The sequence below is a fragment of the Rattus norvegicus genome, chromosome 3, assembly GCF_036323735.1.
Source record: "Rattus norvegicus strain BN/NHsdMcwi chromosome 3, GRCr8, whole genome shotgun sequence".
Classification (NCBI taxonomy): domain Eukaryota; kingdom Metazoa; phylum Chordata; class Mammalia; order Rodentia; family Muridae; genus Rattus; species Rattus norvegicus.
In genome coordinates, this window is record NC_086021.1 from 58,071,502 (window position 1) to 58,086,309 (window position 14,808).

Here is a 14,808-nt window from a genome sequence, read left to right on the forward strand (position 1 = left end):
CAATAGAGCTAGTTCTATGACAGCCAAGGACTATACAATGCAATATGACACTTCAAATTTTTTGACTTTTCAATTCCTAAATCCAATAATTGAAGTGTTAAAGACTCAATACTAAATTTTAAAATGCTCAATGTACCTCACAGGACCTTACACCCATCATCCTAGTAGGTGGGAGAGGAAAAGGGATCATACCAGATTTACAAAGTAAGGTCTAGGCTATTGGAGGTTACACCCAAAGTAAGATTAATCGATGACCTTAAAGAGAATTAAAAGAAACAGAAAAAGTTATGCAATAACTCCTGAGAATGTTAACAAAAAGATTCTCTTAAATAAAACAAAAGGGGGTTGGGGATTTAGCTCAGTGGTAGAGCGCTTGCCTAGGAAGCGCAAGGCCCTGGGTTCGGTCCCCAGCTCCGAAAAAAAAAAAAAAAAAAACCAAAAAAAAAAAAAAAACCAAAAAAAAAAAAAAAAAGATAAGTGGAAATCTTGGACAGACAAGTCAATAGAAAGCCACACCAGGCTGAAAAAAGGACTATCAGGGAGTAAAGACAAAGCTCAAAAACTAATACAGACAGACAGACATCAATAAACAAGCAACAGCAAAAATCAGGAGAATTGTTACAATATTCAAGATCTAAGACACCAAAACTAGCAATCTGTCATACAGAAGACTGAGCCAACTTACAGACAGTCATAGAAAATTATCCAATGAACTTATAATTTAGGTAAAAACTAAATTTAGGTAAATTAACTAAATACCCAAATTAGCTTACTTATGGTCTTTGTTTTGATAAGTCTTATACATTTAAAATATATTACTTTCTTGAAGATTTTTTCAAGGTAACTTGAATCTAATTTTCACAATATTTCTTAAGTTCCACTAGATTTCAATGTCATTTAGGTAATTTAGGTAAAAATTTATGTAATTTAGGTATAAAAAATGGATATACAAAGACAAGAATTATTTAGAACTCACCAATTATCACAAAACAAGCTGCCAGTTAAAATGCCAACATTATAAACAAAGAAAATATTTAACAAGTGGGAAGAAAGAAATCCACAAAAACAAAACCATCTAAATAACAGGAGACCCAGAATAAACTGAACAAAAAAAACAAAACAAAACAATACCTATATTCTAAATGCATGAAAGAATAAGCCCTGTGATCTCAGGACACAACCTGAGGGTTTTGGAAAACCAGTAAAACAAACCTGTAATTTGCATAAAGAAATAAAGAAGAGGTTAAAAATGCAGAACTAATGCTACAGCATATCAATGAACTAAATAGCTGAACCTTTAGAGAGTGAAAATACAAAGAAGGGAAAAATACTCAAGTAAGAATTAGGAGTAAAATGGGAAGTTATAATAAATAACACTGAAATCTAGTGGAACACTAGGGAATATTGTAAAATTTAGATTCAAATTACCTTGAAAAAATCTTCAAGAAATAAATATATTTTAAATGCGTAAGACTTATCAAAACGAAGACCATAACTAAGTTAAATATATCAATAATAGGAAAAGCCCATGATCAAATAAATGAGTGGATTTCACAGCTGATTCTACCAGGCCCTTAAAGTACTAATACCAATGCTCCTCAAACTTTTCCACAAAGGAGAGAAGGGTTTCCAAAGTTATCTTATAAAGCCAGTATTGCTCCAATTACAAAATAATATAAAGGCAAAACATAAAAGAATACAAGACACCAATTTACTCTTAACATAAATGCAAAATGCTTAGATTCAAGCTAATTATTAGATTAGTTAAGAGAAATGAATGTTTTTGCTTTGTTGAAATTTAGCACTGGATGATGAAATATATTCTTTTCTAAAAGCTTTAATATGAAGAACTTGGACATCAAAATTAACCAGACCCAAAGTCTACCCACTTCAATGAACTTCTACAGTTACAATAGGCAATGTGGAGATGCACACTGGATTTTATACTTTTAACATCAAGATTTTAATACACATATCTATCCCCCTAATCCAAGATGTCAAAATTAGAAAAAAATAATTCACTTCGTCTTTTTTAGTAACTTGCATTCAGTTGTTCCTTGTCCCTCAACTGATCTTTCTTGCTTTATTTTATGATATTCTGTACTCACACATATATGCTTGCATATATACATATCTATGTAAATTATTGGCTATGTTTGATGAGGTCAAGAGTGGTTTTGTTCTGAGATTCTGTAATCTCATTTAATATTATATTCTAAATCCATCTACTTTCTTAGCATTTTGACTTCAATTTTCTTTACAGCTGAATGAAAATTCACCTTATGTACTAGATTTTCATTCTCCATCATCTACAGATGGACAATTAGATTGCCTCCATTCCTTGTCCCCGTGATTAGAGCTGCAACAAACACTTATCTCCAAGGTAAGAGAAAGAGTTCTCGAGGTGGATGAATAAAAGTAAAATAGTTCATTTGGTTGGTCTATATTTACTTTTTATGTATGAGTGTTATGCCTATTTTTAAGTCTATGTGCTAACATGTGTACCTATGTTCACGAAGGCCAAAAATGGACACAGGATCAGCTAACTGGAGATACAGATAGCTGAGAGCTACCACATGAGTGCTAAGAATCAAAGCTGGGTCCTTGAGAAGAACAAACAGTACTCTTAAATACTTAAGTAGAACTATTTCTCTACTTCCTATTTTTATTTTTTTCAGCAATCTTCAAGGTGATTTCTACACACCTGTCTTATTTTGCATAGTTACCAAAGTCAGTAAAGTTATCATTAAATACCCTCTCCAACACTAGTTGTCACTTATAGTAGCCATTCTGACTGGGTAAGGTATGAATTTTTGTACTTCTTTCTAAGGTGGTGAAATACGCAAGGATTTTGTTAGGCATTGCATCTTTAATTTTAGAAGTATAGCCACTTGCACAATATATATTCTTCCAATTCAGGAATCTTTCCATTATGTGGTATGTTCTGTCACTTCCTTTTTTCTTAATATCTTGAAGTTTATTGCTAGTTTACACGAAGACTGTACTTTTAGATCAACCTATCACAAGTAATGAGACTGAAGCTATAACCAGACAGATTCACTGCTGAATTCTGTCAAGCTGTTACTGGAGCTTGTAACTACACTTTATTAGGTTTAAAATTTGTCTATGACGGGAGGAGCAAAAAATTTTTGTCTATGGAGTCTTTTAAGGAATCTTTTAAGAGTTAAATTCATCCTTTCTTACCTTTATCCCTTTTGTCTTCTCTTTTGGTCTTATTGAAAGGCCTGGAGCACTCTACAAATAAGATGGGAAAACATCCTTGTCTTGTACCCAATTCTGGAGAAAATGCTGTTTGTCTCCATTTAATGTAACATTGTGTATTTGTGGGTTGAAACTCAGCCAAATGCCTCTGTGTGTGTGTGTGTGTGTGTGTGTGTGTGTGTGTGTGTGTGTGTGTGTGTGTGTGAAATGGAACAATCATCTCTATCTTTAAGCTTGCTTATATGGTATTCTACACTTATTAATTTAAAAATGTTAAACCAACCTTGCCTTTCCGGATGAGGCGTCCTTGTTTATAAGGTATGTTCTTAATATGTTCATGACTCTATTTTGCAAGTATTGAGCACTTCTGGACTCCTGCTCACAGAAATTGGTCTGCAGCTTTCTTCTCTGTTGCTGCTGTCACCTTTACCTTGTTTTGGTATCAAAGTAACACTGGCTTCATACAATGATTTTCTATACAGTGTTTTTCACTTTCTCAACAATTACGATACAACAAATGAGATCTTCCTTGGCAGTTTGATAAAATCCAGCAGTCAATCAGTCTGGTCCTACCTAGGCTTTTCTTTATGAGGAGCCTTAATTTCAGCTTCAATCGCATGGCTTGTAATGACCTGGTTTAAGTTAATTGTGTATCTTCAGAATTTAATCTCAGTAGGTGACAGAGATCTTTTCTTTTCTTTACCGTTTCTTTTCTTACAGGTTATCCAGGTTTTTGGAGTATTGATTTCCACAGTAATTTATAATAGGACTTTGTTTTTAAATGTGTGTCTTCTCACCATCCTTTCTTTCTTTTTTTGGTTGATTGTTTGAATCAGAGTCCTGGAGCTTTTCCCCATGCAGACCATACTGGTCTCATACTTAGAATATCCTGCCTCTGCCTCCTAAGTGCTGGAATTAAAGGTATATGCTACCACACTGGGCTCCCCATTTCTTTGTCAGATTGGCTAAGGCTTGCCAGTCTTAGTAACTTTTTTTACAGCAGCGGCTTTGCTTGCTCAATTTTGTGTATTGTGCTTTAACTTGTATTTCATTAATTTTTTTATTCATTGTTTTTGCAATCTGTGTCTAATTAGCTGCTTGTTATAGCTAGCAAAGATATTAAAATTAATATTAAAGAATAGAGAACTACCATGTAAATGGAAAATATAAACATGTGGGCAGAGCTAGCTTGTATCAGACAAAATAAACTTCAAGCCAAAGCTAGTTAGAAGTGATAAAAAGGGCATGTATAGTTAGGGCCCTCTCAGGAACGGAAGTGAGAGAACCTTAGAGGCTGTGGCCCAGCTACTCCAACAATTGCTATCTCTAGCAACAGAAAGTCCAAGAATTCAGTAGCTGTTCAGTCTAGGAGGCTGGATGCCTCAGATGGTCCTCAATACATGTCAGCATTAAGAAGAAAGTTCTGGTGTCAGTGAAGGAGTGAACCTGTCAGTCAGAGGTATGAGGGCAAGCAGGCAAAGAGCAAAAAGTTCCTTCTTGTATGCCCCTTATATAGACTACCTCCAGACATTGTGGACCAGTTTTAAGGTGGATCTTCCATCTGGATGGTAGTTCTTTCCAATTTAAATGATTTAATTAAGGGGAAAAAGTCCCTTACAAATGTACCTAGCGACTTAGATTTTAGTTTATTTCAGAAACAGCTGACAACAAAGAATTGCTATCACAGGGCATTACATATTAATAGAGGGAGTAATTCATCAAAATATAATAACTGTAAACATTTATGCACCAAACACTGAGTAGAGCCCCCTAATTTTATGAAACAAACAAACACCAAAAGATATAAATGAACACATAGATAGTAAGAATAGTGGGGAACTTCAATAATACACTCTAATATTTAGATTGGTCTTTAAAACTAAGACTAGATAATGAACCCTAGAGCTAAAATATTGGGTTTCACAGATTGAATATTCCAATCAACAGATAAAAATCAGTTTTCTCAGCACAGGACACAGACCAAGTCTCAACATATCACATATGCACATATACTAGATAATTCCTCAGGTTCTTTCAAACCATAATGGAATAAAACTAAAAATCAGCAATAAAAGAAACTATAGAAACAAAAACACTTGGAGATTAAGCTATCCATTTTTAAACAAATATTGAGTCACACAAGACACCGGAGAGGAAATTACAAAATTCATAGAGAAATGACAGTGAATACACATCCATGCAAAACCTGAGACACAGAGCCAAGGAAGCCCAAAGAAGTTTATAACGATATGTGATCATATTAACAAAAAAGATATCAAGAGAAACAACCTAATGATACACCTCAAATATCTCAAATACATGTTTAACACAGGTGATTAGTGTCAAACACACACACACACACTCTCACATTTTTCCTAATGAATTATTACTTGCTGCTTATTTTAATACTATGGAAATGTTAGACAAAATGCAAATTCAAACAATCTGAGTTCAAAATTTTGGTAAAGCAGCAGAGAAAACTCAAACCATCAAAGATGCATTAGGTTCAGGAACTGGTAACAAAGAAACATACAATGGGATTTGAAAATTTGCAAAGAAGAGACCCTTGAAGAAGAGGAGCTAGGGGGCTAACCATCCAAAGCTGATAATGATCAGATGAGAACAATAATAACAGCTGATCATTTTAAAACTAAACAGGAAACAGCCAAAGAATTCAGCATGGATCATTCAGCAGTCACTTGGTATTAAAGAAAACGGGAAAGGTGAAAAAGCTTGATAAGTAGTTGGGATGCTTCATGGAGAATTAAAAAGACAAAATAAAACAAAAACCCTTTGAACCTTCATTTCCTCTAATTCTACACAAAACCATTTCTTGAGTGAATTATGATGCACTTTATAATGGCTATGAATCCTACTGCATCTGAGAAGTATGTTCAGCAAATTGATGAGCTCTACTAAAAAACTTAAATGACTACAGCCACAGTGTTCAACCGAAAGTGTTCAATTTTTCCTCCACTTCAAAACTTCAAAATCAATACTTCTAAGATTTTGTTAAATGCAGAAAGACATTTTGCAATGGAATAAACAAACTTCATTTCGATCTAAAATTCATGGTCTGAAACTGCTAGTTTTTTGGGTACTAATGCAATGTAATGAAATATTAAAAAATTCACACATGATGATCAAATTGGTTTCATCCAAGAGATTCAAGCATAGTTCAACATACACATCAATAAAAGTAACATAGCACATAAACAGGATCTAAGACAGAAATCACAAACTTCTTTGCTACATGTAAGAAAAAAAAAAAAAACCCGATAAGACTCAGTACATTTTGAATTGAGGATGCAGCTCAGTTGAAAAAGGCACAGACCCCAAGTTCCACACACCTTGGTATGGTGATGTTCTCTTACAATACCAGCACTTGGAAAGTTGAGTCAAGATGATCACAAGTTCAAGAGCAGTCTAAGCTACAAAGAGTGACCCTTTCTCTAAAAAAATAATACAAAAAAGAAAAACAAACAAAAAACAGAGAAAGGGTGGAAGAAAGGACCATACCTCAACATTAAAATACAGTGTACATATGGCAAACATAAAGCTAGTAGTATATGAAAGTGAGAAAATCTCAAGGTATCTCTTCTGAAGTCTGAAAGGAAAAGGTATCAATTCTTTTTACCTTTAATGAAATGCTTGGATTCTGAGAAGAGTAAGATAAAGAGATACAAAAAGGACACATCATATCATCTACTTGTAAACACTCTATACCTAAGAGACCTCAAAGACTCCCCAGAAAACCCTCAGACATGACATTTTCAGTAAAGTAGTATAGTCAACATGCAAAATTAGTAGCTTTTATATATACTTAGTAATTTTTGTATATAAAATTTTGAATATACTTGAGAAATAAAGAAAATAACACTATATACAACAGCCTCAAAACGTAATATAATACCTAGGAATACATATTATAATTAAGGAGGTGAAATAGTTCTACAATGAAAACTTCATTAACACTGAAGAAAGAAATCAAAGACACTAGCAGACATACTTTCTTTATTCCTCATTTAGCATATTTAATATTAGGAAATGACTCTATTAGCAAAAGCAGTGAACATCTTGAATGTAACCCACACCAAAATCTGAAAAACAATCTTCAATGAATTCTAAAATTCATGTGAGTATCCAAAGCATTATTCAAAAAAAAAACCCCAGGACTTAGAGGCAAGCAATCTCTCTTTGTGTTTGAGGCCAGCCTGGTCTATATAGTGGGTTCCAGAACATCCAGGGGATACATAAAGACCCTTGCTCAAAAGTACAAAGAAACAATCAAAAAATGAGTATGCCAACACCTAACTTTAAATTTCACCAACCACAATAAGAACGAAGAAAAAAATCACAGTAAGATACAATGGAAAAACCAGACACATGTCTGTATTATCTTTTCTTTTTGCTGTGACAAGACCCTTGATAGAATAATGTAAACAGAAGATTTATTTTGGTTCACATTTCAAAGTCCATCATAGCAAGGAAATATGGCGTGCGCAGCCGGAACAAAGCACCCTCTGCCCTTCTCCTTTGATTCCATCTGCGTCTTCAGAGTCAGTCTCTTCCCTTAGTTTAAACTCTGAAATTTTCTCACAGACCTCCCCAGAAATTCACCTCACAAATATTTCTACATGAGTCTCCATAAAGCTCAGCTGACAATCAAAACCACAACTAAGGAAAGAGGTTACAAGAAAAAAAAAAAAAGTCAAACAAATCAAACAAAAAACCTTGTCTTGTTAGGGTTCTAGTGCTGTGACAAGATGCCATGACCAAGATAAAGAAACATTTAACTGGGTTGGTTTACAGCTCAGTGGTTTACTCCATTATTTCAGGAAGTATGTAGGCAGACAGAGTACAGGACAGGTGGCTGAGAATTCTACATCAGGATCAGCAGGCAGGAGGAAAACAATAAGCCATTAGGCTAGACTTAAGCTTCTGAAACCTCAAAGTCCAATGACAGTGACACACTTCTTCCAACAAGGCCACACCTCCAATAATGTCACTCCCGGTGAGTCTATGGAAGGTATTTTCATTCAGACCACCACAAACCTCAGAAATATGAAGCCAACTGATTTAAACTAGGTGTAAAATAAATGCAGTGGAAATATAACAGCTTTAATAAATTATGCCTAGAAAACTGGATAACCATTTAGAATGAAGCTGGGTCTTTTCTAACTTCATAAAAACCAACTCAATGTAAATCCAAGAACTTAAAGCAAGACCTGAAACATTAAAACTAATAGGAGAAACACTATATAGACAATTACTCTAATTCATGAAATAGTACAAGAACTGAGAGTGGGATTTTATCAAATTAAAAAACTTATGTATAGCAAAAAAAATAAATAACATGGTAGAATGACAGATTATATCTTTGTCAGATATTCATCACACAGATGAGGAATAGCCAGGATACGTAAGAACTCAAAATTACATTCAATAAATGGACAAGTGAACTGAGCTAACAGGTTTTGTTTTTGTTGTTGCTTCTCAAGATAGTATGTCTCTGTGTAGCCCTGGCTGTCCTAGAACGTGCATTGTAGACCATGCTGGCCTCCGTCAAAGTGATATGCATATCTTGGCCTCCCAAGTACTTGAATCAAATCCATGTACCACTGCACCCAGAAAGCAGACAACTCTCCAGAAGTAAAAAAGGCCCATAAATATATGAGAGAATTACTCAATATTTTTAGCTAATAGAGAAATGCAAAGTTCTAAGTAACTCCTGACAGTCAAAATTGGATCAATACGAAAAGAAACAACAACAACAACAAAAAAAACAACAACCAAAAACCAACAAACTACTCTTAAAGTTATTTAGATCTTGGGGAAGAATAAGAAAGTTATAGTGAAGTGATGTGTTTGTGTGTCAAGTTGACAAGGGGTTATTAGGAGATCCAGCTATAAGGCACTTTCTCATTTACTAATCAAGGGGGATCAGTGGGATCAAGTCCATTGTGGGTGGTGCCGGTCTTAAGCTGGTAGGTAGTCTTGGCTTCTGTAAGAAAGCAAGTTTAGCAGGCCTCTGTATCAGCTCCTGCCTCCAAGTTCCTTTCCTATGTGAGTAACTGTCCTGACTTCCTCTGGTGGTGAACAGCAATATGGAAGTGTGAACTGAATAAACCTTTCCTCCCCAACTTGGTTCTAGGTCATGATTTTTTTTGTGTGCATAAATATAAACCCTGACTAAGACAGTTGTCAAGGCTGTATGGGAAATAGGAACTCTAATATACTGTTGGGAATGTAAATTAGTACTGCCACTTCAGAAACATGAGGTTCTTCGAAGAAAACTAAAATAGGATTCATATACCATTTCTCAGTTACACTCCTGAAGAAATCAAGTCAAAACACAAGGGAGACTTAGACATTCACATTTAACAAGATAAAATACCTTTGAGACAGACAAGTTATACAATTACCCTGGGTTTCTATAAATAATGGAGAACTAATATATGTGTTTATAAAATTAACTCATAAAAAAGTCATTTTGTCTGGAAGAAAATGAAACTGGAGATCATAATTTAAACAGAAATATGCCCTATCAATAAAAATATCACATGCTTAGGGCTGGAGAGATGGATCAGGAATTAAAAGCACTGGATGCTCTTCCAGAGGTCCATAGCCCAATTCCAAGCACCCACATGGTGGTTAACAACTGTTTATAACTGGAGTCCCATGGGATATGATGGTGTGTACACATGCAGACAAAACACCTATATACATAAGATACATAAATAAACAAATCTCAAAAAAAAAACCACACCGTCTATCATATGTAAAACCTAGATTTATAAAATAGAAAAATGGGTACTTATTTGAGAAAAGGGACAAACAAAAGGGGGATAAATGTATTCAATGTTAATTATATGCATATATGAAAATATTGTAGAAACCCTTTATTACATGTTTAATGAAAATAAAAATATTAAGGGAAACTTTTAATTATCTTTTTACTACAAGACAAGTGCTTAAAGTACTAGTATATAAATGAAATACTAACAACTCGAAAGTTTTCTTCACAAGATAAAGCAAGCTGTTAGTTACTAATACTATTATTACATTAATGACAATTAATAAATACACAAAACCAAATCGGAGTAATTCATCTTTCTAGTAAATTAAAACTATGAGACTTAAGAAATAAAATTCCTTAAAAGGACTCAGACTATGTATAACCCAATAGAGTTTACTTTCTAAAAATCTAACAAAGACCTTGGATGAACAGTTTGCATGAGGCAATTCTAGAAATACTTGAGCCTCTGAAACATTATAGTGGTTATAGAATATTCTATCTTAAAAAACAAAACAAAACAAAACAAAACAAAAAAACTCACCTAAGAAATTCTATTTCAACCTTCCTTGGCTTCACCTATTTCTTGGTCATGATTTGTTACACACACCATACTTTTTTTTTCTTGGCATGTACACCAAAAGTAATGTCTTTAGTCATGCTGTTAAAGTAACCAGGGCTCTAACCACAGCCCAGACAGAGTGGCTTGGTCTTGGATTTTTCAAGTTTCAAAAACTGTATGAAATATCTCTCTTTTTTTGCCTTTGATGTGCACACAACACTGTAAATGCAGATATATGGCACTGAAAGTCTCTATTGCTCTCTGCTGTACACTGTAATTCACAAGTTTACTGCTTTGTTGGCTAAGCTGGCCAGAGCTTTAGGACTCACCTGTCTTGGCCCCAGTGCTGAGGTTATAGGCATATAGAGCCAGCCTTGTTTTCACACTGATGATAGGGATTTGAAATTAGGTTCTCATGCTTGTACAACAAGTACTTTTACCTCCAAAGCCATTTCATCTTTCTAGCTTCAAAACCTCCTTTTCTTCCCCACCCTCACCCTAATTCTTGTCTTATTAACTATTGCACAACTCCTTGTCTTCTGGTTTGTTGAAACAATTAAGTCAGACAACATGTGCCAAAGTGACTGACCATGAAATATCTGGTACCACATCCATCAGAAGGACACTCTAACAAAGGCAACTAATTTTGCGTTTTCATCCTCCTTACAATATTTCAGCACAATATTTCTCTTATGCTTATTCTTCTTGGGAAAGAAAGACTTCTTCCTTTTCTCAGCACCACCACGGAGTCTCAGCCCAGGGTGAGGGGTAGAGTCACTGTGAATGCTGCAGTTGGACAAAGTACGGCGTCTTCCAACTGCTTACTAGCAGGGAGCAGCCTTTGCTCATCAGGAGGAATTCCTTATCCTTGATCCTGGATTTTACATTTTCTACTGCAGCTGAGCGTTCAACCTCAAGAGCAATGGTCTTCCCCATAGGGGTCTCTACATCTTGGCAGTTATTCCTCTGTCAGAGTTGACTAGAATAGCAAAGACCTGTTTTCTTTTAAGTAATAGGCCTTGGTATTTTGAAACAGCCACATAAAATAGAAACAATCTCTCCTAACATTCATCAAAATTATTTTTTAAAAATAAAAAATAATTCAACATTTGGCATGGAAAACTAAAGATGGCTTAGCAAACAATCTCCAAAAACCAAGGATCAATTTAGCATGTTAATGAAATATAGCAAGTAAATAATAGGGTTTGAACAGTACTTACCGCACCAGATGCTGCACCTAAAAGAGAAAATATTCACAGTGGTAACTGACGTGCTCCTTAGCAGTCCCAATACTTACTATTACTTCTTCCTCTTTACTCTTACTAAAGCTTATGAGCTGTCCTACATTACCCGTTTGCTTGCTTTCCATCCTGCAAACAAGGCATCTCATCTATAGCATAAAGCATTTTCAGAACTTGAGTTTCAATCTCCAAAGTTAATTGTCAGTTAGCAAATAAACATTCATTTTGCTTCTGGCTGTTCTTAAGTGTTAATCTCACCTAAATACACCTAATACTCTGTTCTCTCTTACCAAACTCAGTTACTTTGATCTTATACATGTGCTATTGTTTAACAAAAAACACCACATTCCTACTTAAAATTCAAATCACAATTAAGTAATTTTCTTAAAAACATGGTTCCTGAATTGTACTGATTGCATTTCAAGTACTCAGTTACATGTAGCTAGTAGCAACTGTATTTGATAGTATAGGTTACTGAACATTTCCAACATTGCATAAAGTTTTGTTAGTGCTGTCCTATACAACCTTATAAATATATGGCATATATATCATATATGGGATATGTATGCACACATATATATCTCTATGTTGATGCAAGTGTATGTGTGTATTTGTATGTGTGTGTCTGTGCATGTATCTTTATGATGTAAGGGTTTTTCTGGTCTTAGTGATAAAGCTCACACAAATACTATCTAACTTTAGCAACCAGTCAACTTAAAGTAAGTAATAGAGAAAGCAAAGATTATACATTCCTAGTTCCCTAAGTAGAAATATGGACTTGGTAGAATTCATTGTGTAAATATTCTGACTGATTATGTTGATAAGAGGCATTATTTAGTAGAATATATAATTTAAAAAAAAAAAAAGGAATTTAGGTGAGATTGTTAAGCACTGAAATTCAGACCAAATGCTTCAATATAAATTTTAAGTACTTAATAATAACCACAAAATATAAAAAAAGAGAACCAATGAATTTGAACAATAAATCTGACTTAAGAATTCAACGGTAAATACTATCTATTGTCAAATTTGAAAAAAATATTAAGAACTGATCATAAAAATTAGCTTAAAAAATGATTTAATTTTACGTGCATGAGTGACTTGTTAGCACATATATATGTATACCACATGCATGCCTGGCACCCAAGGACAGAAAAAGGCATCAGATCCCCTAGAACTGGAATTCCAAGTGGTTGCTAACCAAGTCAGGGTGGGGAATGGACACCAGGTCCTCTGAAAACACACAGCAAGAGTTTTTGATGAACTATGTCTTCAGCCCCAGATACCGCTTTCGTTCCTTGTTATAATGTGACTGTAACGTTCCAAGGGAAGTCCACCATACATTGTAGACATACCTGCTGCTACATCCATACTGTTCACTCCAGGCTGCAAGAAGAGAAATTAAATTACTAACATTCAAACTCATTTAAACTACATTTTATAGAAACAATATAATATAAATCAGTTTCATATGTAATCCATAAGCCACTAAAAGACTAATATTTCTAGTGGTTTCAACTCCTAGGCTTGCTATACATTACAAGAGATCAACAAAGTTGGGGTAACTTAATTACTTTAAGACATTATGTGGTTATCAATTGTATGCAGAACCACAACCTTCTCCTCTCAATTCTCCAAAGCGCTGAAAAACAAGTCTTACTAATTACGCAACAAACCTCACCAATATTAATACATTAGAAACAGGGCCTCAGAGTCCTCAGCATATTTTTGTAATGTAATATATGTAAATGTTAATAAATACAGTAATTTGAATAAAACACTAAAAACTTACTTATAAATAAGTATGTCATACCCATTCATTAAAACCAATAGGCTCTCAGGAAATAAACGGGCTTAAGCTAGTATCATAGTATTTATGTATTGCCAAATTACTACCTAAGTGTGACAGTAAGTCTCTATTCGAGAACACTCTTATGTTAATTTGCAACAAGTTTCACCAAAATGGGCATTTCGAAAAATTAAGTCTTCTCATTTTTAAGTTGAATGACAATTTCTACTAGCACTTAATAAATTAAATGTCATTTCTGAAAATTTTACATGACTACTAAAATGTCCCCCCACATAAACTGTTTATATGCCTTGTTTATTACAGAACTAGTTATCACTGAACATGTATATATGTTGTAATGTAATGCTCCATTACAATTTCCACACTTTAATTACACTTTAATCTTGGGGTATCCTATAAAGTACATGCACATTATTATTCATACTCGAAAGTAATCAAAACACAGAAAATAATTATTTCCACAAGATTACCAACCGGTAAAGCAGGTTGCATGGAAGCCTGAGACATATGAGACATCATCATTCCTGACATTACTGAAGACATCATTCCAGGCATCTAAAAAAAAAGTTAAAAAATGGTTACCATGTAAGATCAAAACACTTTACAGGAATGTAAATATTATACAATTTAAGAATATAGCCCACTAAAGTTATGTTACTCTAGTATATGGATACTATGCTTAGTAAGTGCTTGTTGAATGAATGAAGTGGTTTCTGATGGTCCTGCTCCAGTACTTACGCCACAATTCACATGTACAGTAAAAATACCTTAATTATGTTTACTTAGAAGAACAGACTGTTATACTATTCTAACTCAACCTTGAGATTATTCATTTCCTTTTATTTTTAATTAAAGTTTCTTCTTTCTTTGGAACAAGAGACTATAAGACAAAAAAAGTTTCAATATTTTTACCTTTTATTCGTAATCTGCACTAAATAAACTTTACAGTAATCTGGTCCTTTTAAAAATCTTAGATCAAAGCTGCTTAAAATCTAAACACTGACTTGAAATTTATATAAATGCCCTTTAATTATAAATACAGAAAAGTACATAAATACCCGATCATACTAGTTTTGAGAAATTATTTTAGTCTATTAAGGACAGCAATTAAAATCTGAATAAAGACTAAGCATGAATAAAAATCATAAAAATTTACTTTCTAACGGATTTGATCAAA

At 34.0% G+C, this 14,808-nt stretch overlaps 1 protein-coding gene across 11 annotated transcripts in view; it reads right to left on the minus strand.

Annotated features, from left to right (window-relative positions):
- Prpf40a (pre-mRNA processing factor 40 homolog A) overlaps nucleotides 1-14,808 on the minus strand; it is a 62,218-nt gene that overhangs the window by 34,723 nt on the left and 12,687 nt on the right. For all 11 annotated transcript variants that reach the window (XM_039104476.2, XM_008761712.4, XM_008761711.4 and 8 more), the window contains 3 exons: nucleotides 14,106-14,186; nucleotides 13,177-13,207; nucleotides 11,801-11,817 (listed from right to left, as the gene is read on the minus strand). In XM_039104476.2, the coding sequence (XP_038960404.1) occupies nucleotides 11,801-11,817; nucleotides 13,177-13,207; nucleotides 14,106-14,186 (129 nt within the window). The remainder of the gene's footprint in view (nucleotides 1-11,800; nucleotides 11,818-13,176; nucleotides 13,208-14,105; nucleotides 14,187-14,808) is intronic.